This window comes from Lupinus angustifolius, chromosome LG18 (genome assembly GCF_001865875.1).
Source record: "Lupinus angustifolius cultivar Tanjil chromosome LG18, LupAngTanjil_v1.0, whole genome shotgun sequence".
Classification (NCBI taxonomy): domain Eukaryota; kingdom Viridiplantae; phylum Streptophyta; class Magnoliopsida; order Fabales; family Fabaceae; genus Lupinus; species Lupinus angustifolius.
In genome coordinates, this window is record NC_032026.1 from 8,660,407 (window position 1) to 8,684,393 (window position 23,987).

General features: G+C 34.8%; 2 protein-coding genes and 1 non-coding gene across 4 annotated transcripts; all 3 read left to right on the forward strand.

The window, feature by feature from the left end:
* LOC109333284 (mitochondrial import inner membrane translocase subunit TIM17-2-like) lies at positions 1,670–3,562 on the forward strand. Of its 2 annotated transcripts, XR_002105996.1 has the most exons (3): positions 1,670–2,433; positions 2,603–2,647; positions 3,194–3,562. XR_002105996.1 is itself a non-coding variant. In XM_019568687.1 (2 exons), exon 1 carries the CDS (start codon positions 1,759–1,761, stop codon positions 2,413–2,415), a length of 657 nt encoding a protein of 218 aa, XP_019424232.1. In that variant the 5' UTR covers positions 1,671–1,758; the 3' UTR covers positions 2,416–2,433; positions 3,194–3,562. The 2 variants fall into 2 exon arrangements, 1 of the variants encoding a protein (XP_019424232.1); XM_019568687.1 differs by lacking the exon at positions 2,603–2,647 and having other exon boundaries at positions 1,671–2,433.
* On the forward strand, positions 5,196–5,277 carry TRNAS-AGA. The gene has a single exon. It is a non-coding gene; the product is annotated as a tRNA-Ser (tRNA).
* On the forward strand, positions 8,670–14,974 carry LOC109332419 (probable sulfate transporter 3.3). Its single transcript, XM_019567396.1, has 13 exons — positions 8,670–9,051; positions 9,845–9,893; positions 10,004–10,211; positions 10,357–10,528; positions 10,895–10,960; positions 11,775–11,888; positions 12,003–12,119; positions 12,577–12,703; positions 12,813–13,099; positions 13,324–13,514; positions 13,609–13,691; positions 14,422–14,498; positions 14,596–14,974. Exons 1-13 carry the CDS (start codon positions 8,746–8,748, stop codon positions 14,776–14,778), a joined length of 1,980 nt encoding a protein of 659 aa, XP_019422941.1. The 5' UTR covers positions 8,670–8,745; the 3' UTR covers positions 14,779–14,974.

The following is a 23,987-nucleotide window of genomic DNA, read 5'->3' on the forward strand; positions in this document are numbered from 1 at the left end:
CAACACAATATTAGTTAATAAATAAAGAATTAAATTATTTATATATAATTTTTAAACACTTTCATTAGTTAGTTGATACAAGAGTATAATATTTACAATAATGAATCATTATTAGTAATATTTTATGCGGAATAGTAACAACAAAATGAGATAAAAATCATTTTAATATTGCTAACAATTAACAAACTTTTTTATGATTTTTTAGCAATTAATTAAGTTGTTTACTTTCTGTAAATAATTAAAATTATGATTAACAAAAATTGGAACATTTTTTAAAAACAAGTAAAATATGACACTATCATAAAACGCTTTTCAAAAAATAAAATAATTTTGGGACTTAATCAAAGATGGAGAGAAGGTCACCCTGGAGGTCTCTTTCTTCTCAGATCATCTTCGAAAGGTCGCGCTACGCCGCTTCTTTTCAATCGATTCAATCTCAAAATCAACTTATTCCATTTTTTAAATAACCAAATAAAAACCTTTTTTTTATAATAAACAAAACTTGCAAAATATATATATTTTGACTAAAAACTATATTTTCTTTAATTAAAATACATCCAACCAATAAACCATTTTCTACTTAAAGAACTACGTAAGCCTTGATCCNAAAGCCCAAGGTAATTGGGCTTAAAAGATTTTTCTACATTTTTAATTATAAAATGTAGTGGCGACTCTAAACAAAGTCGTGCAGCCGAAAATCGGGGGCGCGACAGATAGATACATTTATGATTTTTGATGCTATCATTTAAAATTAATTTAATTAGAATTAAAATATGAATGTGTTGTCAAGATCTTATTTGTTGTATCTATATGGTTTCGTCTTCACGTAAGTCTTTCTTGGTGTAAAATCCCACTAAATTCTTAAGAAGACCAAAATATCAAGGATTTGACTTTTTAGAGCAATACTTATAAAGATGGGTAATCATACACTCTAAAAGAGATTAATTTTTTACTCATCTAAACCCTTCATATTTTGATATTTCTTAAAATTTAATGAAGTTTTATATCATTAGACTAATGGATGGTTAGTAGATTAATTATTTTTAGAGTTAATTACACTAACACCCCTGAATTTTAGTGAAATTACACAAACCATCTCTCACTTTTCTACACCTACACAAACCTCCCATAGTTTTTTATACTTTCATTACACTGATCACCCCCGCATGATAAATAAGTGTAATATTTTAAACAAAAAATGTGATAAATTCAATTAAGTTAAACAAAACATGGTATATTGTGAGAAAAATTCAAATAATATACAAATCAATATATCTTTATTACTTTTGGTTATAAAATGCATCAACAATTCTAAAGAGATATTGTTTAAATTGCTCTTACACTATATCGTAACGAACCAAAAATAATAAAGAGATATCGACTCATATAGTATTTGGACTTGTCTCCACAATATACTATGTTTTGTTTAACTTAATTGCATTTATCACATTTTTGTTTAAAAAATTACACTTATTTCTCATGCGGGGTGGTCAATGTAATGAAAATATAAAAATTAGGGGACGTGTAGGTATAGAAAAGTGATAGATGATTTGTGTAATTTTACTAAAACTCATGTAATATCTGTGTAATTTACTCTTATTTTTATGATAAATTTAGTATGCACAAGAATGATCCACATAAGAATATAAAAAGAGAGATATTTACAATATTGCACTCCTCACTCGCCCACCGACTTGGGGCCATCGATAAACAGAAAGCCCTATCCCAAATAAACCACTTTCTCCTTCTGATTCCATTATGGGTACTCCAGAAACATCTCGCGAACCATGTCCCGATCGCATCCTCGACGACCTCGGTGGCGCGTTTGGCATGGGTGCCGTTGGAGGCTCCGCCTTCCACTTCCTCAAAGGCCTCTACAACTCCCCAAAGGGTGAACGTTTTGTCGGCGCGTCACAAGCCGTCCGACTCAACGCGCCGCGCGTGGGTGGTAGCTTCGCTGTGTGGGGTGGTCTTTTCTCAACCTTTGACTGCTCCATGGTGTATCTCCGTCAGAAAGAGGATCCCTGGAACTCTATCTTCGCCGGCGCTGCAACCGGCGGGTTTCTCACCATGCGTCAGGGCCTTGCCGCATCCGCACGATCCGCCGCGTTCGGCGGATTCCTCCTCGCGCTTATCGAAGGCGCTGGGATCATGCTCAACAAGGTTCTCAGCGCGCAGCAACAGTTGCCACCTATAATGGATGAACCCATGCCCGGTTACCCTTCTGCTGGGTTACCGGGTCAACCCATGAACCTACCTTCTCCTTCGCCGGATTCTGATTCGGTGTCGAAACCCTGGTTTGGTGGGTTTTTTGGTGGAGAAAAGAAAGAGGAACCAAAATCGAGTGGTGGAAGCGAGACCAAGATATTGGAGAGTTTTGATGCCCCTCCTGTGCCCAATTTTGATTACAAGTGAATTTGGTTTTGGTACTTGGTAAGGATTAAGGGTCAGAGATCAAATTATTAGCTTTGGGATTTTAGTTAATTTGATGTTGTTGTTGTTCTTATTGTTAGTCTTATGTTTTCTTATGATTTATGTAAGAGAATAGAAGATAATATTGGCATGCTTTTGATTTGATTTATGTTATTATTTGACTTGTTAGGTAATACAGTTCTTTCAATGGAAAGATTAACAATTTAGTAGTCAGGTATGAACTTTGGCTATAATTTGATTTAATTTGTATGCCGTTTATGGTAGCTTTGGTTAGGTTGTTTCCTTAGTTTCAATGTGATCCATATCATTCTCCAATTCCAACTATTAATTATTAACTAGGGTAAGATATGACCCCCTGGAGAGTGAGTTTGACACAACATTAAGGTTATTGTTTAGTGACTATAAGGTCACGGGTTCAAATCTAGTAAACGACCTTTCTGCTTGTGAGGGTAAGGCTTGTAAGATATAACCCTGGAAACTTGTTAGATCCTTGAATTGGTGAGGGGAATATGTTTATGGGCAGGAACCAAAGGAACACAAGTGTTGGGAATTTATCTATCTGGTTATTCTGGTGTGTGTTACATTGGGCACACTCAGTTTTCTTGAGATTTTCTATTTGCATCTTCAACATATAAAAGCATTAGTCAGTGTTAGATCTAACTGTGTAGTCTGTTAATTAGGCTAGGATGTCTATTATTTAAAACAGCATACTTATATGCTAATTCATGCTGATTGATGTGAAGTTCTTATTTATGTGCAGGGTGAAAAAGTTAGATTACCTTGTTTGAATAGTGAAAGTTTCTGGTAGTTCCTGCAGTGCATCATCCCCTTCTCCATCTGAAGGTGCAAAATGAGAGTTGTAACTTCGAGCCTTAATACTTATGTTTCTGAAGAGGGAAGTAATAAGTGGAATTGTTAAACTCTTGGTTAATACTTAAATAATGCTACTCAAATCTGATTAGTATTTGTAGTATATTCTCGGTCCTAATATGTTTAACTTTCGGGCTTGCCTTATGGCTTTTATGCAACAGAACTACAGAAGTTTGATTTGTGCCAAAGGATGTGCTTCTTTGTATTTATCCCACAGTTCTCTATTGGTAATATTATCATGGATTTTGGTTCTTTAGTATTCTGTTTTCATGAGGTTCCTCTATACTTCTGCTTGATAATTTTATTGGCCACTTTGGATCTTTTCTGTTCCTTGAAAATATTTGGTGTTGGGATTAAATTCTTCTGCATATTTGTAACAGCAATGGTTTGCTAGTTGGAGTTCTGCAAATCTCTCAGGACAAGTTAGAACATGATTGTTTTCTTTTTGCCTTTTCTAAACCAATGGTGGTCTATTTACCCTTTTGCTTGCTGGTATTTGGTTTTTTCCTTGAGTAGTATTATTTGAAAATTTGGTTATGGTATGTAGGATTGATTGTGATTATCAGGTTACCAAGTGCTCAGGAATGATTGGAGAGTTAATGGTAGTGTGTGTTTTAAGGGAGTGATGGTGTGCTCTAGTGCGTGATGCTACCACCTAGTGGGGTATGGAGAGTGTAATTTTTGCAGTCTTATCCCGCAAGTGGAGACAATGTTACCAGAATTTGAACCTATGATCTTTATGGTTACTAAGCAACAACTTTAATACCTTATGGTCGAGGGAGTGATGGTGTGTTTAAAAACATGATGTGTTTTAATATCAATTTAGTTTCATTTTTTTGATCTGCGATAACTCCCCTAAAAATTTGGGATTTTTTTATTATAAATTTTTAATAATGCCACCAGCACTTCTTTTCATACTTATGATTAAAAGGGTTTTGAAAACTAAAACCAAAATTGAAAATCAACTTTCATGGTAAAAAATATATATTGAAGCCTGTGAGTGGGAAATTAAGAAGATAAACTACATTTCATCTAGCATCTTTATAAGGTTAATGCAAAGCCTATAGTGTTCAGGATTGTGCTTCATTCTCAGTTAGGACACAATTTGGTTGACAATTCTGCCACCTCTGGTTCCTTAGTCCTATTGGTTCTACTAATATTAATTTAGGACATTCCAATTTGTGACACTATGAATGGTAGACAATTCTGCCAGATTTTGAACAATAGTTCAAGAAATAAAAATATCTTGAAACATCTTAGAGACTGAATTTGTGATAAGGAGTTTAGGTGAAACAGTGCATTAGGTTCCACCTTCAATCTCAAATGAAATTAGAGAGATGGTCACTCATGAATTGAAATCGATTCATTATATGGAGCAACATGAGTCTATTGACTTAAGATTGGTCAGCTTTAACATGGGATAATGAATAATTGAAGGGTATTTTGTTAGTCTTGTAGCCAACTACTCTTGTATAATGTTGATGCACATGTGACATAATGATTTCAATACAATTTCGCAGAACTATCTGCATACTATTTTTCCTAATAAAAATATAACATGTTATATGTTATTTTTTTAGTCACATCATTTACCAATTACCATATTGTTAGAAATACATAGAATCAATACACAAAGTATATTACTAACATAATATAAAGTATAATAACGGGAACATATTTGATGGAACTATTGGCTAGAGAGGAGGCAAAAGATCTGGTATGGTGATATTGTTAGTAAGTTCAATCTATAAGGAAGACAAAAAAACATACTTGAAATACTATCTTGTAGTTTTACATGCATTGTTATAATAATTTTTTGGCGATTAATGTGGTAACGGAATTGCTTATTAATTATCTAGATATTAATGTTAAATGGCATTCTTAACAACAATGTGGACGTGCCGGAGTGGTTATCGGGCATGACTAGAAATCATGTGGGCTTTGCCCGCGCAGGTTCGAATCCTGCCGTCCACGATTTTTATTTTTAATCCCATGTCTTATTTAGTTGCTCTTTATATATATAGTGTTCATCTGTTGGATACGGTATTCGTCACTGCAAAGACAATTATTGATAGTAGTATATATGAAAGTGAGCCTAAATGCAACGGTGAGGTTATTGTCTTCTTCGAATCTCAAAAAAGCTTCTCGTTATGCAGTGGTATGTAAGGCATTAATTATATACAAGCAATTATTTCATTATACTCAATCAGATATAAGTGGAACTTACCCAAATATTCCTTGGTGATTTGATAAAACTAACTGTAAACTACTCATCAGGCTGTGAAACAATGCAGGTATGACAAAAAGAGTTATAGGGCCTCATCACCAATACCGAATGACAGGAAAAGGAGCCTCAGTACCCATGCTTTCTAAACATACCTCAATCATAGAAACAAAGGAGCCGTCCAATGCTAGCAAGGATGTCTACAATCTCTGCCAGCTTCGTACCGATGCTGTAGCTGATAAGCCTCGGGTTGAGCAATGTAATTTTCCCAAGTTGCTTTTCAGCAATGCCCAAGGCCTAAAAGAATGCCAGAAGGGGGCAAAGCTTCTCTTCTACGCTGTGCGAGAGTATGTGAGGGAACTTGGTTATGGCTGAAGCGACTTGATGGGGTTCGGGCCCCAATGTCTTCAGACATTGAACCATGGGCACAATCTTCTCATTCAGACCAAGCAAAAGAATCTTGGGACATTTTGAACAATCGAGTGCAGTTTCCTTTCTTCAATGCCGATCCCTTTGAAATACCCCCAGTTCTCACTTGCTCTTTCCTGATGCATTTTCTGAACATTCCTTGTATGCTGTTGTCATCAAATCCTCTATCCTTGAAAAACCACATAATGTTACTGCCATTATGGCTGCTAGAGACTTCCATGTTTATCTGAAAACACATTCATAACAGAACATAAATTCCAGTTTTCGCAACTTGACAAGACAACTCTAGTTGAGTAGAAATTTTGATTGGCACAAAAAAAGGGTCCGGTAGCATTTGGCATATAGACAGAACACAATGGAATAGAAAGGAACAAGACATTAACAGAATGGTTCTGTTTTGCTATCTTTGATTCCAATTATTTTAGTGGAACCAATATGTGTAACTTTTTTTGGTTTGAGCCCCTGTATTCGGCTGAATCAAGCAGAAAAAACTCATTAAGGGTAAACCTCTCTCATGATATATATTTTCCCTTAGACTCCTACCACATAGTGGGATCCGTGGAGAGTAGATGTACTAACTTTATTCTCACAAGTCACAACTTGATATTTGACCACATGACCTCCATGGTAGAAGACAAGCAACATTGTGCCAAGATCACCCTCAATTTACACGTAATAATAAATAAATAAAAGATAATTGACATATAGCAAAGAAGAAGAAGTTGCAGAAGCAAGATGATAAGTAGAGTGTAGAGCAATTATGATTATTATTGTAGAGAGGAAAGGAGAGATAGTTAGAAGAGATACATGTGAGAGTGTGAATATAATAATGAAGGCGTGCCTCACGGAAGAGGAGGCATGAGAGTGAAGATGAGAGTGAAGTAGCTTTGCCAATGCTACTGTGAGAGTGCGTGATGAAATGATGATAGAACCGTATCAAAACGACGCCGTCTTTGTAATTTAAGTTACTCACAACAATAATAATAAAACTATCTATTTATTTTATCTCTACCACTTTGTTTATTTATATATATAATATAATATTATATGATCTCTTGGTTTAGACAAGCAATTTTGTTTGAGTTCAAATTATTCATATATATAATATATATCACATAATGGAGCTAACTTTCATATACAATATTTGAAGAGACATATCATAAACCAACTATCTATCAATATTATGTTGTGTAGTATTTGATTACAACTCTTAAAAATATAAATAAAAACTCTTAAAAGTGTTACAAGTTGTATTATCAAATTAGACATAAAACTAATGCAAACTCAAGTTCATTTATTTGTGAAAAACATAAAATGTCTTATTCCTCTTGCCCTAATTGCGAGAAGGGTGAGTTTGCGGCTGCGAAAACATATAACTACAAACATGAAATTTCAAAGAAAAATAAAATGATATAATAATTTATTTTATTATTTTTCATACAATATAATGTATCAATAGTTATATCTACTTAAATTATAGTTACTTTTTATATAAAAAAGTTATAGAATTTAAGTTTAATTTCTTTACCAAACATAAAGTTTTCATTTAATATAAGCATCTAAATATGACTTCATGTAAGGTTAGACCTTTATATTTTCATAAACAAGTCTTATCCGATCATAAAGAAAAGTATATCATTAACAATGTGGTAGGCTCATATCCCACATTATAAAATAGTCCCATTTAAGTGAAAACTAGCCTAACCTATGTCATTTCCACCACCAAGTAAATGGTATCAAATCATAGGCTATATATTATCCACATCCAACATTTAAGATTTTTTAAATGGTATCTTCAATAAATTTGGTTGTATTACTTTCATTTTTTAGCTATATGTGTAACTTTAACTCAGAGGGCATGCATTGCTTCACGCACTAGAGGAACTTGTTACTTGTTAAAGAGTGTACAAGATTTGTGTTAACCAACACATGTTGGAATGAAAAATCTACAGTCAACAAATTTACAAACAAAACTCCCCCAAAATTCTCCCTCCCTCATATGTCCTTCCCATCTCCTCCTCCCAAATAAGAATACTTACACACACTTAATACAAAAAAGGAAAGACATAATGTGTGGCAAAAAGAACTTGAAAACTATTCTATACTTAGTAAAATACAGTTTACAAGTGTTAAGAAAATTTGTGTTGCACAACTCTAGAAATTATCTATGGCATGCATTTATGCACTCTAAAGTCTTGAACATAAAATTTTACACAAAATCTCCTATTCCCCCTCTCCATTAAGCTCCCTTAGGCATTACCCTTCCCACCTTGGCCTCTATGCCCTTACTCCAAATTGGTCCCTTCTTCATGTCCCAACCTCTTAGCCAAATATTAAAAGTATAAGAGAAGAAGAGTAAGAGTTCAACCGGCCCATTGTCACTGTTGTGGTGGTTGATAATTCAGTGAAGAAAGAGTGTTTTTATGCCATGACTTTGAAGAAGATAGACATAAAGAAGGTGAGTCCAAAACTTCAACATGCTTGTAGTTCAGCAATATTCAAAGTTCTGAAAACATGGTTGGTGTTCAAAGTTTTAAAACATGATTGCTGTTTTAATATATCAAAAAATTTAAGAGCTTTGTTCTAATGCTAATGAATAATAGTTAGCAAAACGTATAGAGTTATAGTTATTATTTGGTTTTGTATTATCTTGTTGCATTTTTTTCCTTCTGAGAATGGTGATCTTGTGTTATAGTTGTGGTGTTGGTTAATGGTGTAGAGCGAGGAATCTCAAATAAAAGGCAACATTGCTCAAACCAAAAGAAGCTATAGTCGTGTTCTCTTGTTCCATGGATTCTAGTGGCAGTACCATGCAAACACATTTTGTAGACATAAACGAGGAAGCACCAGAAGCACACCCAGTTGCACCACCACCCAAACAAAGCACCTTACATAGGCTCAAGGTTTGGATTAAGGAAACTTTTTTCCCTGATGATCCTCTTCGCCTATTTAAGGGACAAACACTTCAGAGAAAACTAATACTTGGAGCTCAATATTTGTTCCCTGTTCTTGAATGGGGCCAAAAATACAACCTCAAACTCTTGAAATCTGACCTTATTTCTGGTATCACCATTGCTAGCTTGGCAATCCCTCAGGTGTGTCTTCAACTTGTGGTTTACCAGTTTACATTTGTGAGTTGAGTTTTAGAGCGACAGAAAAAGAAAGAAAATACTTTAGAGCCATGAGATACATATATCATATGACTCTGAAACCTTCCATTTCTTTTCTTTCTCCTTCAAAATCAAACTCGCAAACTGACCATTTGGGTTTGTTAGCGAGTTAAATTTTGGAGAGGAAAGAGCACAATGAAAGATTTAATAGACATCTCATAAATGTATTTCATAACTCTCAAGTCTTCCGTTCCCTTTCCTTCAACTCCAAAACTCAATTCATAGACAGGCTCTTGGAAGAACAAACTTTATCTTAAACATAAGTTGTTAGATAAGATAATATTGGGTCTATTTGATCGAGTTGGATTTTGGAGAGAAAATAAGGAAAATTGAGTGTTTCATGACTCTCAAATCTTGCATTTTCATTTTTTTCCATTCGAAACTCAACTCGCAAGCCGAATGAATAGTTTTATATTCAACACATCCATTTGTACAAGGAAAAACACATATACAACATTTTTTTTACAACAATGGGACATCATTGTATTTGTCACTAGTTAAATGTAGGATCAAGACAAATATGTATTGAATGGTATGATGTTCAAAAGTTGATGTACAAATTAAAAGGACTCCTTGTACAAGTGTCTTTGGGGCTACAGTTTTTTATTAGAAGAATTGGGAGACCTATAATATGTAAAAGAAATCAAATTTCTAGACAGTTGAAGTTATTAAGTGAAGGTAGTACATTAATGATTTTATTATGTATTTTGTCATTCAGGGAATCAGTTATGCTAAGCTTGCAAACGTTCCTCCAATTCTAGGACTCTGTGAGTGTATTTTCATTGTAGCTGAAGGGGTGGCCTATTTAAGTTTACAAATCTACAACCTTTTACTAATTCATTTAATCCTTATAGGTTGGTTTTGCATATTATTTCAGATTCTAGTTTTGTTCCACCACTTGTGTATGTTGTTCTTGGAAGCTCAAAGGATCTTGCAGTAGGACCTGTCTCTATTGCTTCTCTTGTAATGGGATCCATGCTCCAAGATGAAGTGTCTCCAAATGAAGACCCTGATTTGTTTCTTAAGCTAGCTTTAACATCAACTCTTTTTGCTGGTCTCTTTCAAGCTGCTCTTGGAATTCTAAGGTAATTATTTGCTTCCAATTTAGCATTTTCTTTCATTTCAAAATTACAAATGAGAAAAAAATGTAAGTAAGAGTATTTTATATTGTCATTATATCATTCATCATTTATATTTAATCATGATCGACTCTTAAATGAATGATTGCAGACTAGGATTTATCATTGATTTTCTATCTAAGGCCATTCTTCTGGGGTTCATGGCCGGATCTGCTGTAATTGTCGCTTTGCAACAGCTCAAAAGCATCCTTGGAATCACACATTTCACTAAAAATATGGCCATCATTCCTGTTATGAAATCTGTTTTTCATAAAACAGACGAGGTTGCTCCTTCAATTCATTATAACTAGAAAATTATAAATTCTCATATTAACTTACAAATTCTATACACATATAAAGGTGATATTTGTTACAAGTTGATATTTTTCTTAGTAAAAATAATTGACACATATCACTTTATTGTGTTATGTAAATTGGTTTTGAAGTATTACTGTCATACACTACCTCATATCCTTTTTACTTTTAAAAGGCACTTTTCAGTTCTTTTACATGAATTAAGAAAATGAATTCATTAAAATTTTCAATAGTTAGATATATTTTTCAAAATTATCACTAGTTGATAAACTTATTCATCTCCTCTTATGTTCTTCAGTGTTAAAGAAAATTTGCTACTTGTGGTCTTTCTGCAGTGGTCATGGCAAACAATATTGATGGGGTTTTCCTTCCTAATAGTATTATTACTAGCAAGACACGTGGTACGCTATATATAATATTTTAAATTCAATAAATAAATATATTAAGCCGTTTAGCTGTTTTTTATTAAATAAGAGTTGTTCATAGATAGTAACAATTTTTTTAGCAAATTAGGTTTCTTCATATTTATTAACATTAATGTCTGTTTTATAAATCTACTCATAAGTAGCTAAGAAGAGATGATAAATAGAAATATGTGACTGTAATTATTATAGAGAGATAGCAGGTAAATCAGTAAAATTATTAAAAAAATAGTTTGATGAAATAAAATATATAAAAAGTTGTGAGAAAGAGAGAAAAAATGGGGCAGAAGATTTGAGTCAAGTGAAACCTATATGAACCATTTCATTATAGTCAAGCCAGGATCTCTGTAGTTTTAGTGCAAATATAATCATCATATTCATACATTTCAATGGTTAAAGCTTATGGTTAAATGAATACAATCAACAATAAGACAATAAGACGTTGATCTAGTGATATAAAACATATTAGATCATCATGTATCATACTAAGAGAATAACATTTGTTAGGAGAAATAACCAATTCTTAAAAAGACAACCATGAATGCACGTGGTAAGAGATACTTCTGAGTTTTGATTATACAAAAAGTAGTAGATATCTTCATGGCTGATCCAATAAGAAATTTAAAGGACACAATCATCAATGTATGTTAAAATCTGTGACACAATCATCAATAAAATCTATGTGACACAACCAGAGTTACTGTAATGCAGTACAGAGAACAACCTACTACTTTGCATGCATGTAAATTGTAATAACTGTAACCTAGTATATTGACTATAACTTGTATTGCAGAGCAAAAAGAAACCCAAACTTTTTTGGGTCTCAGCTGGAGCCCCTCTTGTATGTGTCATAATCTCTACCATCCTATCTTTTGCTATTAAGGCTCAACATCATGGCATCAGCGTAGTAAGTTTCTGCTCCACACTCTCCAATATTCATTTTCAGTGCAGTTGATAAGCCATTTATTGCTATCAGCTTATTTACTAAACAAATGGTACTACCTGCTATTGTGGTTGCTAGATTGGAAAGTTGCCAAAAGGAATAAATCCTCCTTCAACTGATAAGTTGATCTTTAATGGAACTCATCTAGGTCTAGTCATTAAAACTGGCTTTATCACTGGCATTTTATCCCTCACTGTAAGTTTAATAATTTTCATCCTCCTCTTTATTTTTATGTTATTTTTTATCTTCAATAGTCATGATTTATAATAAAGTATTATTGCGTTGTTTAATCTGTATAGTTTATTGTTGGTACTATCAAGGGTATTTCCTCACCTTTTGGGTAAGGAAGGTTGTCCCACCCAACAAGTGTTAGCTCCTAGGAATCGAACCCTTGACCTTTTGAAAGTATTTGTACTCATTAGTAATTTTTTCCTAAAAGATTCTTCCAAAGGGAAAGTGAGCATGCTAAATTATTTAACATTTTGAGATTTCTATGCACTTTATCAAATAAGTGTAGATGCAACCTTACTCATTCCAGAGACAAATTCACTTGAGCACCAGTAACAGCATAGTAATTAAGGGAGCATAATTGTATTCTTTTTCAATTGGTTTTATCACTAGCATTAAAGGATTAGTGGAATGTTTTAAACAGGAAGGAATTGCAGTAGGAAGAACATTTGCAGCTCTCAGAAACTACAGAGTGGATGGAAATAAAGAAATGATGGCAATTGGGCTAATGAATATGGTTGGCTGCACCACATCTTGCTATGTTACAACAGGTTAATAATGTCTACAACCTAAAAACATTCTAAAAGTCTTTGGTAATGAAGCATAAGTATAACAGCATGTGTTAGAAACATATTAACAAATTTAAGCGATGAATTTCAGGATCTTTTTCTCGCTCGGCTGTGAATAATAACGCAGGAGCAAAATCAGCGATGTCAAACGTTATAATGTCATTAGCAGTCATGGTGACACTCCTATTTCTCATGCCATTATTTCATTACACCCCGAATGTTATATTGGGCGCGATCATAATAACAGCAGTGATTGGCCTCATTGATATCCCTGCTGCTTATCTCCTCTGGAAGATAGACAAATTCGATTTCCTTGTGATGTTGGTTGCATTCTTTGGTGTTATTTTTATCTCAGTTCAGTATGGCCTTGCTATTGCAGTAAGTTCACATGTTCTTCACTTTTTTTGCCTACAATCGAAGTGATTGTTGCGATTAAAGTACTTTTACCCCAAATAAGGCAAACTATAGGAAAACACAATTAATGTGGATGCAAGCTCTGTCACAATGTAGTCATGGAGACTAAAAGTACCATCACGACTACAATTGCGACCCTGAAAAGAAAAATATTAGAGCTCTTTATTAATGCCCCTTGTGTTGATCAGGTCGGGTTGTCAATTTTGAAACTCCTATTGCAAATTACAAGACCTAAAACAGTAATGTTGGGGAACATACCAGGAACAGACATATATAGAGATCTTCATCATTATAAGGAAGCTGCAAGAGTACCTGGTTTTCTTATATTAAGAATAGAGGCTCCAATCAATTTTGTTAATATCACATATCTACATGAGAGGTTGGTTTTGTCTCTACAAAATTTATGAAGTTTTTAAAACATTTCTTGCTGCATTGGTTATTATTTTTACTAAACCATTTGTATTTTTTATTAGGATATTAAGGTGGGTAGAAGAAGTTGAAGAAGATAACATACTGAAAGACTTTAGCCTTCAATTTATGATTCTTGAAATGTCAGGTAACAAAATCATCACACACAATGATTAAACTGTAAAATTGGAATTTGTGAAGTGTGTTTGTCTTGGTTTCTTGCAAGTTGCAAGCCATATATAGTCTCTATTGCTAGTGTATTAAAACTTACATGATTTACTTGAGGCACAAAGTAGCTAGAATTTTTTTCTTTCTATAAAGAAGCCTTTTCTTATTTGTAGTGATTGCTTATTGTTGGGTTTTGATCCTAGAAAGAAAATTTGCCACTTTGACAATATAAATGAAAACTCTTCCTGTAATATGAGTTCACACCTCCTATCTCCTACATACATGCAATTCTAAGTTCCATATGTGCACATAGCTCACTTAATTAGTCAAGACTCAGGATAGAGTGAAACGTTACTTGTAAGACTGAGTATTCTCATCCAAAGAAGTGTTTTTTTTTTGTATAACAAAGAATATCCCCTCACCCTATAGGTAAGGGGACTAATATCTTTCGGGGTGCGTGACTGCTTTTTCCAAGAAGTTTCGCTCATAAGAATTGAATCTTTGACCTTTGGTCTATCTAGGAATCAGTAAGGCCTTATACCACTAGACAAATGTCTTGTTAGTAAAGAAGGGGTTTAAGTTAGCACTCGATATCAATCTTTGGTTTAGCATGCTAAAGGACATGATTGATATAGCTTCTTTATATGCAAAATGTGACACACATTCAATCACAAATAACATGTTCTTAAAATATGATCTGAGATTTTCAGCTGTGAGTACCATAGACACAAGTGGAGTCTCACTTTTCAAGGAGTTGAACACAGCATTGCAACATAAGGGTGTTGAGGTAAGAATGTTAAACTCCTAAAAACTTGATTTACTTGCACACCTTCGTAAATAGGCTCAAAATCATAACTGTGACTAACTGGAATAAGTTGTAACAGCTTGCATTGGTGAATCCTCTTGCTGAAGTCTTGGTAAAGCTGAGAAAAGCAGATGTTGGTCATAATAACATTCGAGACGATTACCTTTTCGTGACGGTTGGAGAGGCTGTAACTTCACTTTCATCAACATTGAAGACACCAACTGTGAGAGAAGAGGCACAGGAAACTGTGGTTGAATACTAAACAAGCAAGTAAATAAGATATAGAAGAACAAATCATTGTAAATTTTAGTTTAAATAATTTAGCTGTGTAAGGTACTACCTTGTAGAATTTAAATGTACATTGTCATTCATGTATAATATGCTTACTAGATTTGCCTTACAACTCACATGGTACCTTTGGCATTGATTTGATAATTCAGGCATTCAAGTTGGCTTCTGTGCTTGTGAGCATATCTGACTCGATGAAACTTCTCCTAAAGAGCTATGAAGCACATATTCGGATACATGTGTCAATACAATATGTATCCGATATGTCGACACACATTTTTTCTAAAATATAAGATACGATACGTTTAGGGACGCATCTATAGTAAAAAATACATATGATAAAATTATAAATGTAAATCAAAACATATAAAGTGGAAAATATAATGGAAATTGTAAATTATTGTCCCCAAAATTTCAAGTACCAAAACTAGAAAATATAGTAGAATAATTCATAAAATTGATAAAACGTATTTCATCTTATCCTATTCTATGTTGAAATCATATTAGAAACGTATCTTCATCTTTATTTTTTTATTTTTATTTTTGGATAATCTATGGATACGTATTCTTCACGAATCCGAGCGTATCCGTGTCAGATACGTGTCCGACACCGATACATGAGGGTGTTCAACGTATTCATGCTTCAGAGGTGAAGAGTTATGTATAGGACAAAATCGCAAATAAACTAGAGTGACACTCCCTGAGTTTTAAATAAAATTGTACAAATTATCCATCTCGTTTTTTGTATCTACGCAAATCGTCCCTAATTTATATATATATATATATATATATTATAGAGGTTATACTCATTGCTCATGCAATGTTAGGCACCATAATATATTTATATAAATTAGATATGGTTTGTGTATAAGTAAAAAAAATAGTGATTTGTGTAATTTTATTAAAATTCAGGGATATTAATTATCTTTTATATCAAATATATATTTAAATATAAAAACCAATTAAGAATTTTACATAAAATTATAAAAATCAAGCAATTTGCAAGACTAGTCGTGTAGATGAAATTGATGGAAGTTCATATCCTACTCTGATGATCGTTAATGATTTATCTATAATTTTCCTTCTGAGCTTATATAGAGTAGACTATTTTCTAATACTGAGATCCAATGCCCTTTAAATTTAGGGTGAATATGAGAAATGATTTCAAAGATCTCAGTCAATCATAGAATATTTTCTCTCTTCTTAAATTTGCAAGTATAATCAACTCCCTTTTGAAAAATAATGAAATACCACATACCCATGTGTGTATTTCAAGAAAATTGTAAATTAAGGAAGGACTAAAGTTGTTTAGCCTAATTTTAATTTTAATACTAATATAATATCCTCACAACCTTCGATGATAATCCTCATGGAAACGCATTGTCAATTTATTACTTCCAAAAATTTCTGGAATTCTCTAGGTTATGTGGAATATGGTATTATTGAGGCCGCAGGTCATTCCGGTGGTATTTGGGTTCTCACAATCAAGGGTGGTAATTTCAGTACTACTGTATCAGTATTTCTTCTCAATCTATCAATCTATCTCTCTGAAGACCTGTTGTGGTCCAAGTGAGTGGATTTGCACTGCTATTTATGCTAGTCCATCTTTTCGGGAACGAGATTTGTTGTGGGAACATATTATGTCCTTGAGGAATATGGTGACGCTACCGTGGTTTCTATTGGGTGATTTTAATGATATTTTGCTACTGTCGGAGACTCGAGGTGGCCATTTTAACCATTCTAGGGCGAATAGGTTTGCTCATGTTCTTGAGGTTTGTGGCGTGATGGATATTGGTGTTGTTGGTAGCCGATTCACCTGGTTCAAAAGGGAGCATTCGGGTCGGAGTATTTCAAAGAGACTGGATAGAGGTTTATCCGTTAGCTCTTGGCGCACTGCCTTCCCTGAGGGCTATGTGGAGAATCTCACGAAGTTACATTCTGATCATAACCCTTTGTTGGTAAGATGTGGTGGCAAGTCCGAGTATACAGGTAATAGACCATTTAGGTTCCAAGTTGCGTGGACTACTCATCTGGATTTTGATAATGTGGTCCAAGTGGCTTGGCAACATGGTGGCAGGGGTGTTGTTGATGGGTTAGATAGAATTCGTGAGGATTCTATTGCTTTCAATAAGTCGGTGTTTGGTAATATTTTTCAGAGGAAAAGAAGAGTTGAGGCGAGAATCCAGGGTATTCAGAGAAGACTAGAGGTGATTGAGGATCATGACCTGGCAAGACTTAAGGTTCAACTAAGGCGGGAATATAATAACATCTTGAATCATGAGGAGATTTTGTGGTATCGGAAATCAAGGGAGCAATGGGTTAAGTTTGGGGATAAGCACACTAAGTTTTTTCACACTCAAACGATTGTCTGGAGGAAGAGGAACGAGATTCATGGCCTTTTCCTTGAGGATGGGTGTTGGTGCACTGATCCTGATTTGATGCGGGATGAAGCTCAAATGTATTTTCAGGCTTTGTTTTGTGAGATTACTTAGGTTCTTCTTGATCAGTGCCCAAATGTGACCCCAGTTTTGTCTAATATTGGGGTTGCGGCTTTGACTGCTCCACTTACGAAATAAGAGGTGACTCTTGCAATTATGAGTATGCAGCCTTTTAAGGCTCCTGGACTGGATGGCTTTCAACCCATTTTCTTCAAGAAATATTGGCATTTGGTGGGCGATGACATATGGCAACTTGTATCAGATGCGTTCAAGAATGGCTTCTCTGATGCTCACATTGTCGAGATTCTTATTGTTCTTATTCCCAAGGTAACTACTCCCACTACTTTAAAAGATTTCAGACCTATTAGTCTTTGCAATGTGGTGTATAAAATCATTACTAAAGTTCTGGTGAATAGATTGAGGCCTTTTTTGGATGAGTTAGTAGGTCCTTTGCAGAGTAGTTTCATTATAGGGAGAGGCACTTCAGATAATATTATTTTGGCTCAAGAAGTTATGCATCATTTACACAAGTCTAAGGCTAAGAAGGGTGTTATGGCCTTTAAGGTGGATCTAGAGAAAGCGTATGATAGGGTCAATTGGGACTTTCTGAAACATACTCTTCTTCAATTTGGTTTTCCCACCATTACAGTGAATCTTATTATGTGGTGTGTCCGATCAGGGCAGGTGTCTTTACTTTGGAACGGTTCTAGACTTGCTGGCTTTCATCCTAAAAGAGGTCTTCGTCAAGGAGATTCTATGTCTCCTTATTTATTTGTTCTCTGCATGGAGAAGTTGGCTTTAAGCATTCATCAAAAAGTTGAGAATGGTATGTGGCTGCCGATTCAACTGTCACGAGGTGGTCCTTCAATCTCTCATCTCTTATTTGCCGATGATGTTCTCTTGTTTTGCAAGACAACTAATTCTGAGGTCAGGATGGTGTTAGAGACTCTAAAGGATTTTTGCAAAGCTTCAGGTCTGAAGGTTAATGAGGCGAAATCTAAGTTTATGTGCTCAAATACAGTGACAAGTAGAAGGAAGAATAATTTCATGAATATTTGTTCTATGTGCGTGGTTAGTAATCTTGAAAATTATTTGGGGATACATCTTGTTCAAGGTAAGGTGGGCAGTGATGTGTTCAACCCTATAATGGAAAAGATTCAGAGGCGTATGTGTACTTGGAAAACTCATCTTCTTAATAAAGCTGGTCATTTGTGCTTAGTGAAATCAGTTATCTCCTCTATCCCTATTTACTCTATGTAGGTGATGTGGCTACCACAAAGTGTCTGTAGCGATATAAATAAGATGACAAGAAACTTTATGTGGGGTGGTAATGTTAATAAGAGAAGTCTTAATTTGGTTAGTTGGGATGTTCTCACTAGACATAAACGGGATGGTGGTCTTGGTTTGAGGGATGCGAGATCAATGAATATATCTCTACTGGGTAAGATGAGTTGGCAGATGATTAATAACTCAGATAAATTGTGATGCAGAGTCTTGAACGAAAAATATCTTGGTGGCAAGTCTATTCTTTTTTCTCCAATTAAAGCGGGAACATCCTACACTTGGCGGAGTATTATGAAGGCTACTCAAAATCTCAAGGATGGTTTCAACCTTTAGCTGGGAGAAGGAAATAAGTCTTTGTGGTATAATAATTGGACAGGCTTTGGGACTTTATGTAACTTTGTCCCTTTTGTTAATATTTCTGATACTCAACTTCGGGTGAAGGACATCTGGACTGAGGGAACATGGGATTTTAGTGCTCTCTATACTATGGCTCCTTCTGAACTGAAAGAGTTGATTAGTAACCATTTCACTCTAGGCTTACCAACTGAGGAGGAGGGATGGATTTGGGAGGGACATGTAACAGGAAACTATTCGGCCAATTCAGGTTATTGGTGGATTAACAAACCTGAGGAAGATGTTGAACATTTGTCAAGTGATTGGAAGTTGGTGTGGCGTTTGAGGGTTCCCGAAAAAATAAAATGTTGTGTTGGTTAGGTTTTCATGAGACTTTGCCCTCAAATGATCTTTGCTTCAGGAGGAACTTGACGGCAAATCCTATGTGTATGAGATGTAATGGAGGTGTAGAGGATCTTATGCATATCTTTCGGGATTGTCCTACTTCTTCTAATTTATGGAAGAGAATTGGTTGGGATAAATCTTTGTTTTGGGTTACCCAGTCTTTTCGATCTTGGGTGCTGAAGAATTGCAAGCAAAGGAATGGTCTGCTTTTTCTGGCTGGCATGTGGTGGGTGTGGAGGGGGCGAAAGAACACTGTTCTAGGTACTTCTACTTGGGATATTGATTGGATTGCTCGTAATGTACATCATGATTTTTGGGATTGGAACCAAACGGTGCATACTATTTGTGAAAGGGAAATTTGTTGGCAGCGTCCAGATATTGGTACGATTAAAATCAATGTTGATGGGAGTTGCATTCGAAGTTCTCTTGTAATGGGTGGTGATGCTATTCGGGATCATGTAGGTCAATGGTTGTCTGGTTTTTCAGCTAACTTTGGTGTTGGATCAACTATTTTAGTGGAGCTTTTGGCTATGGATCAGAGTCTGAAACTTGTTTGGGAATTGGGTTTTAAAAGGGGTCGTGCGGAAAGTGATTGTCTCGAGGCGATCCATCTTCTTTCAAGTGGTATTCATATTCGACATCAACAAATATTGAAGGTTGTCTCATTTGTCCTTTCTTGATTATCTCAGACTGGATAGTGGAGGTTGATTTTGTTGTTTGTAAGGCTAATCAAGTGGCTAATTTGATGGCAAGGATTTGATGGCACTCTTCAGATAAACTCAGGATGGAACACCGTCCCTACCAACTATCAGATGTATATGGTTCATGACCATCATCCCCTTAGCTAAGTTCTTCTTTTGTTTTATTGTTTTTTCCTCTCTTAATTCCATTGTACCAAAAAAAAATACTCATAACTTCTTTTAAGGTTACATTCACCCATAGTTGGAAAAAGATAAATAATTTGTATAATTTTATTAAAATTGAGGTGTATTAGTGTAATTTAATTTTAATACTACTACGGTGTGAAAGTGAATAACGCATAACGCTATTGAAGAATCATACTAACGTTAAAAGAAGACATAGATCTGAGAGAGAAACACAAAACAAAATGGACGCTCCCAATTTGAAGAAATACGGTGTTCCTATCTACTCCCTTGCTTGGATTCCCCAAAACCTCATAAAATCGAGCCTTAACCAAACCACCGATGATTCCTCTGACTCCGATAACAACTCTCCGCCGGAGACGAAGTCGGAGGAGACAATAACAGAGGAACTCACAGCCGGGAACTACCTGGTGTTTGCCGGCGGTGGTGGAGAAGGCCACAGCGGTATTCCTAATTCTTTGTTGATCGCGCACTTCGATGTTGCATCCAATTCTCTTTCTGATCAACCGGTATGTGATATGTTCGTGTTCGGTTACGGAAATTTTATGAGACTTGATTTCGTGACGGATTTTTTTTGTAATTCGGAAATGTAGGAATCGGATTTGGTTTTGATTTGGATGTTGTTGTTGTTATGTTATGCAATGCGGATTGATGTTTGTTTTTGTTAGTGTGAGGAATCTGTGCTCGTTGTTTGATTTTGCTGCATGTTGATTTGTGTAGTTTTGTAGAATGTGGATTTGTTTGAATTGCTTATATTCTAATCCTCATGTAGCATTCAGTAAACATGTTACACCAGGACGGAACAAAACATATATGATCCATTCGATGTTTGGTGTATTTTCTTAATAGAACAGAACCTGGCATGAGATTAAAAAGCGAGGCATTTTGGTTTCTCAATAAGGGTGGAAGTAAAGGAAATAGAATAGTACATCTTGTTCCAACCTGTTCTCTAATTGCATCAAATGCTACCTTGGTTACTTACTTTCATGCATGTGTCACTTATCATGTAGTAATAATTTATACTTTACACAATGAGTACTGTGTATTGGTACGTGGTACTCACACTAGTGTTGTCAAAATTAGCCGATTTGATTGCTAATTTACTAACACCATCTTAACTGACTGTAATTTAGCAATCCAAGAAAAACCCTAGAAACTTGGTCTGAACTTAACCACTATTTGTCATTTACAGTCTAGAAGCTCTTACAAACTCATCTATATTATGTGGACTTAGTATCTGCATTTGTTGCTATTCTGTGTCACTTGGCTTCCTGACTTGCACTTCATTTGATGTTCTCACAATATTATGTTTCTAGCATTGTCAATATAGATTGCATTATGTTTTGAAGGTATTATGATGGCTTAATTTGCATTTAAATCTTACTTTGGTTATCCGCATCACATCAATGATGCGGCTGCATCAAAGTGATGCTATTTTGGGGATTGGTCCCCTCAGTTCGCTTTTTCCCTTGTGACAATGCTATCTGCTATTCATGAACTAGTATGCGGTTTGGAGGGAGAGAATCTGCTAACCATGGTGTAACTGAATTGTTTTTTGGTTTAAGTAGTAATTGATACAGGAATTTCATCTAAGTTTGCATAAAGTGCCTATAGAAAGATGCGGTGCATGTGTTACTAATACTGTACTCTCTTGTTTGAGTAATAACTTTATCAATATTTTCAGGTGGGTAAGCTAGGAACTAATTCTGAGTTGCCTTATAGAATGGCACTTCACCCCAATGGAGACGGCCTTATTTGTGCAATGATGCCAAAGAGTTGCAGGTTTTTTTGCTTCCCATCTCATCCTTCTTTCATAGAAGTTGCTTCTTTTCATTAAAGAGAAATCCATATAGACTTTGTTTTGTTGTTAAGATCTTCATGTCAAATATTTTGTGAGTGGGTGAACCTAGACAAGTTTGAGCATACATCTAGGCCATGCATGGTTGAGCAGGTGGAAAATGGAGATATCATTCACCTAGACTGTACTTTATCGAGATACACTTCCATTTTTCACCTTTTAATTGGCCTCTAAGCTCAAACCACATGTAAGAGAATTAAAAATCCAACATAGAGAATTAAAAATTTAGAAGTATTAATAAGTGCATAATATTATGAGGGACTGCATGAGCTCTACATAGTTTAGGTTTACATCTAATCCAAAACCTATCCTTTCTTATGATGACAGACTAGGATGGGTTGGGTTTCAGTTAAGAGATATCTTTCAATAGTTATTTTATCTGCTTATGGATTGATGTAAATCAGTCACTTAGTTCTCCAACTCTTCTTCTACAAATTTTTACTCACAAACATATCTTTTATCCTAAGCTTTAGGATCTAAGATTGGATTGGAAAATCAGAGACTAAATGTCTAAATAACTGTATGATATTTTAGAAATTCCTTCCAACCATAACTTATGATGTAAGACCGTCTTTGATTACTAGATTTTGTTGAGCTAGTCAACACTGTACGTTAAATTAATTATCAAGTTGGATTAGCAAAATGAGCTTGAGAATTATCTTACTTTCAGGACAGTGGCTATCAGGGATACAATCCTATTAATGGGAAGAGCTCCTAACTAAGATAGTTTTAGGGCTTTCTAATGTTTCATCATAACAGGTTGTTTCATTTATAGAATTTTGTATATTTTAGAGAAAATGAAGGCAAATAATTTAAGCACATTGTTGCTTCAATTTGCAAAAAGCATCTGGAAAATCAATTGTCTTAATTTCCTTCTTTTTAATTGTTTTTAGAGGATTATCAGCTGAATGGTTGGTGCATCATGCATGCTGTTGTATATTCCCAGAACATATCCCCAGTGCTGCCACTAACTAAATGACAGTATGGATTTACTGCAGCGTGGGAGGGGATATTGTATAAAGAGGGTAGTTAATGTTGCTATAAAAAATGTTATTGCCAGTCTGTTATCTACATGTTTTATAATATATATGAAGTTTGATTTTCTTTCTCTCTATTATATCTAGCTATATAACATCATGATCAATATTATGCATTGTTCATGCAGATGGTTTGACTGGGACCACAACAAGGTTTCTGAAAATCTTAAGTTGGGCCTGAAGAAGTCGGAGACAGTTCTTACTGGGCTGGAGGATGTTGAACTGCAATTAGCATTGGCATTCAGCAATGATGGTACTGCACTAGCTGCGGGAGGAGAGGTACCGGCTCCATTTAAATTAACATAAATGAAACTGTGTACTGACACTGATAATTTTGTATCTGAAAGAAAAACAGATGTTATATGAAAATATCTCCACTTATTATTTGTTACTGCAATTCATGTTCAGTTATGGTATGTTTGCCAAGAGATTAAGATCCAAGCTCTTGTTAGTTAACTAGTACTTATACTGTATACTTTCTCCTAATGTTGTCCTTCACACCAGCTGATACCAATCTGAAATCCGCATTAAGAAAAGTCAAATTCTGTTGCAAACTTGCATATACTGAATATGGTTATAGCCTATAATGGTTAACTCAGTAGACAGAGTTCTTTTGTCATAGATATCATGTAACCGCTTATCCTTCCTTAGTACAAATACTCTTTCCTTGTATCACTTAACATTAACCTGAAAATATTCTTGTGAAGAGATCTGTGTTTTCTGAAGACCCAACTGACATCGATGACAAACATTGTTTGTCTTTGTGAAATTGGAGAAGAAGAAGAAGATGTATGAGTCGTGTAACAAGAAAGAAGAAGAAGTTACTGTTGAGAGGATGAGAAAAAGAGAGAGAACGGGAAAAGATAAAAGAGGAGAGAGAGAAAAGAATTATGCACTATATTTATTTTCTGAATTGAATAGTTACAGAATGAGCATGTGCTCTT

Coding starts and splice junctions, on each gene's coding strand:
- LOC109333284 (XM_019568687.1), top strand. CDS start 1,759: ATGGGTACTCCAGAAACATCTCGCGAACCATGTCCCGATCGCATCCTC.
- LOC109332419 (XM_019567396.1), top strand. CDS start 8,746: ATGGATTCTAGTGGCAGTACCATGCAAACACATTTTGTAGACATAAAC. Junction 9,894..10,003: donor TCCTCCAATTCTAGGACTCT/GTGAGTGTATTT, acceptor ATATTATTTCAG/ATTCTAGTTTTGTTCCACCA. Junction 10,961..11,774: donor TATTACTAGCAAGACACGTG/GTACGCTATATA, acceptor CTTGTATTGCAG/AGCAAAAAGAAACCCAAACT.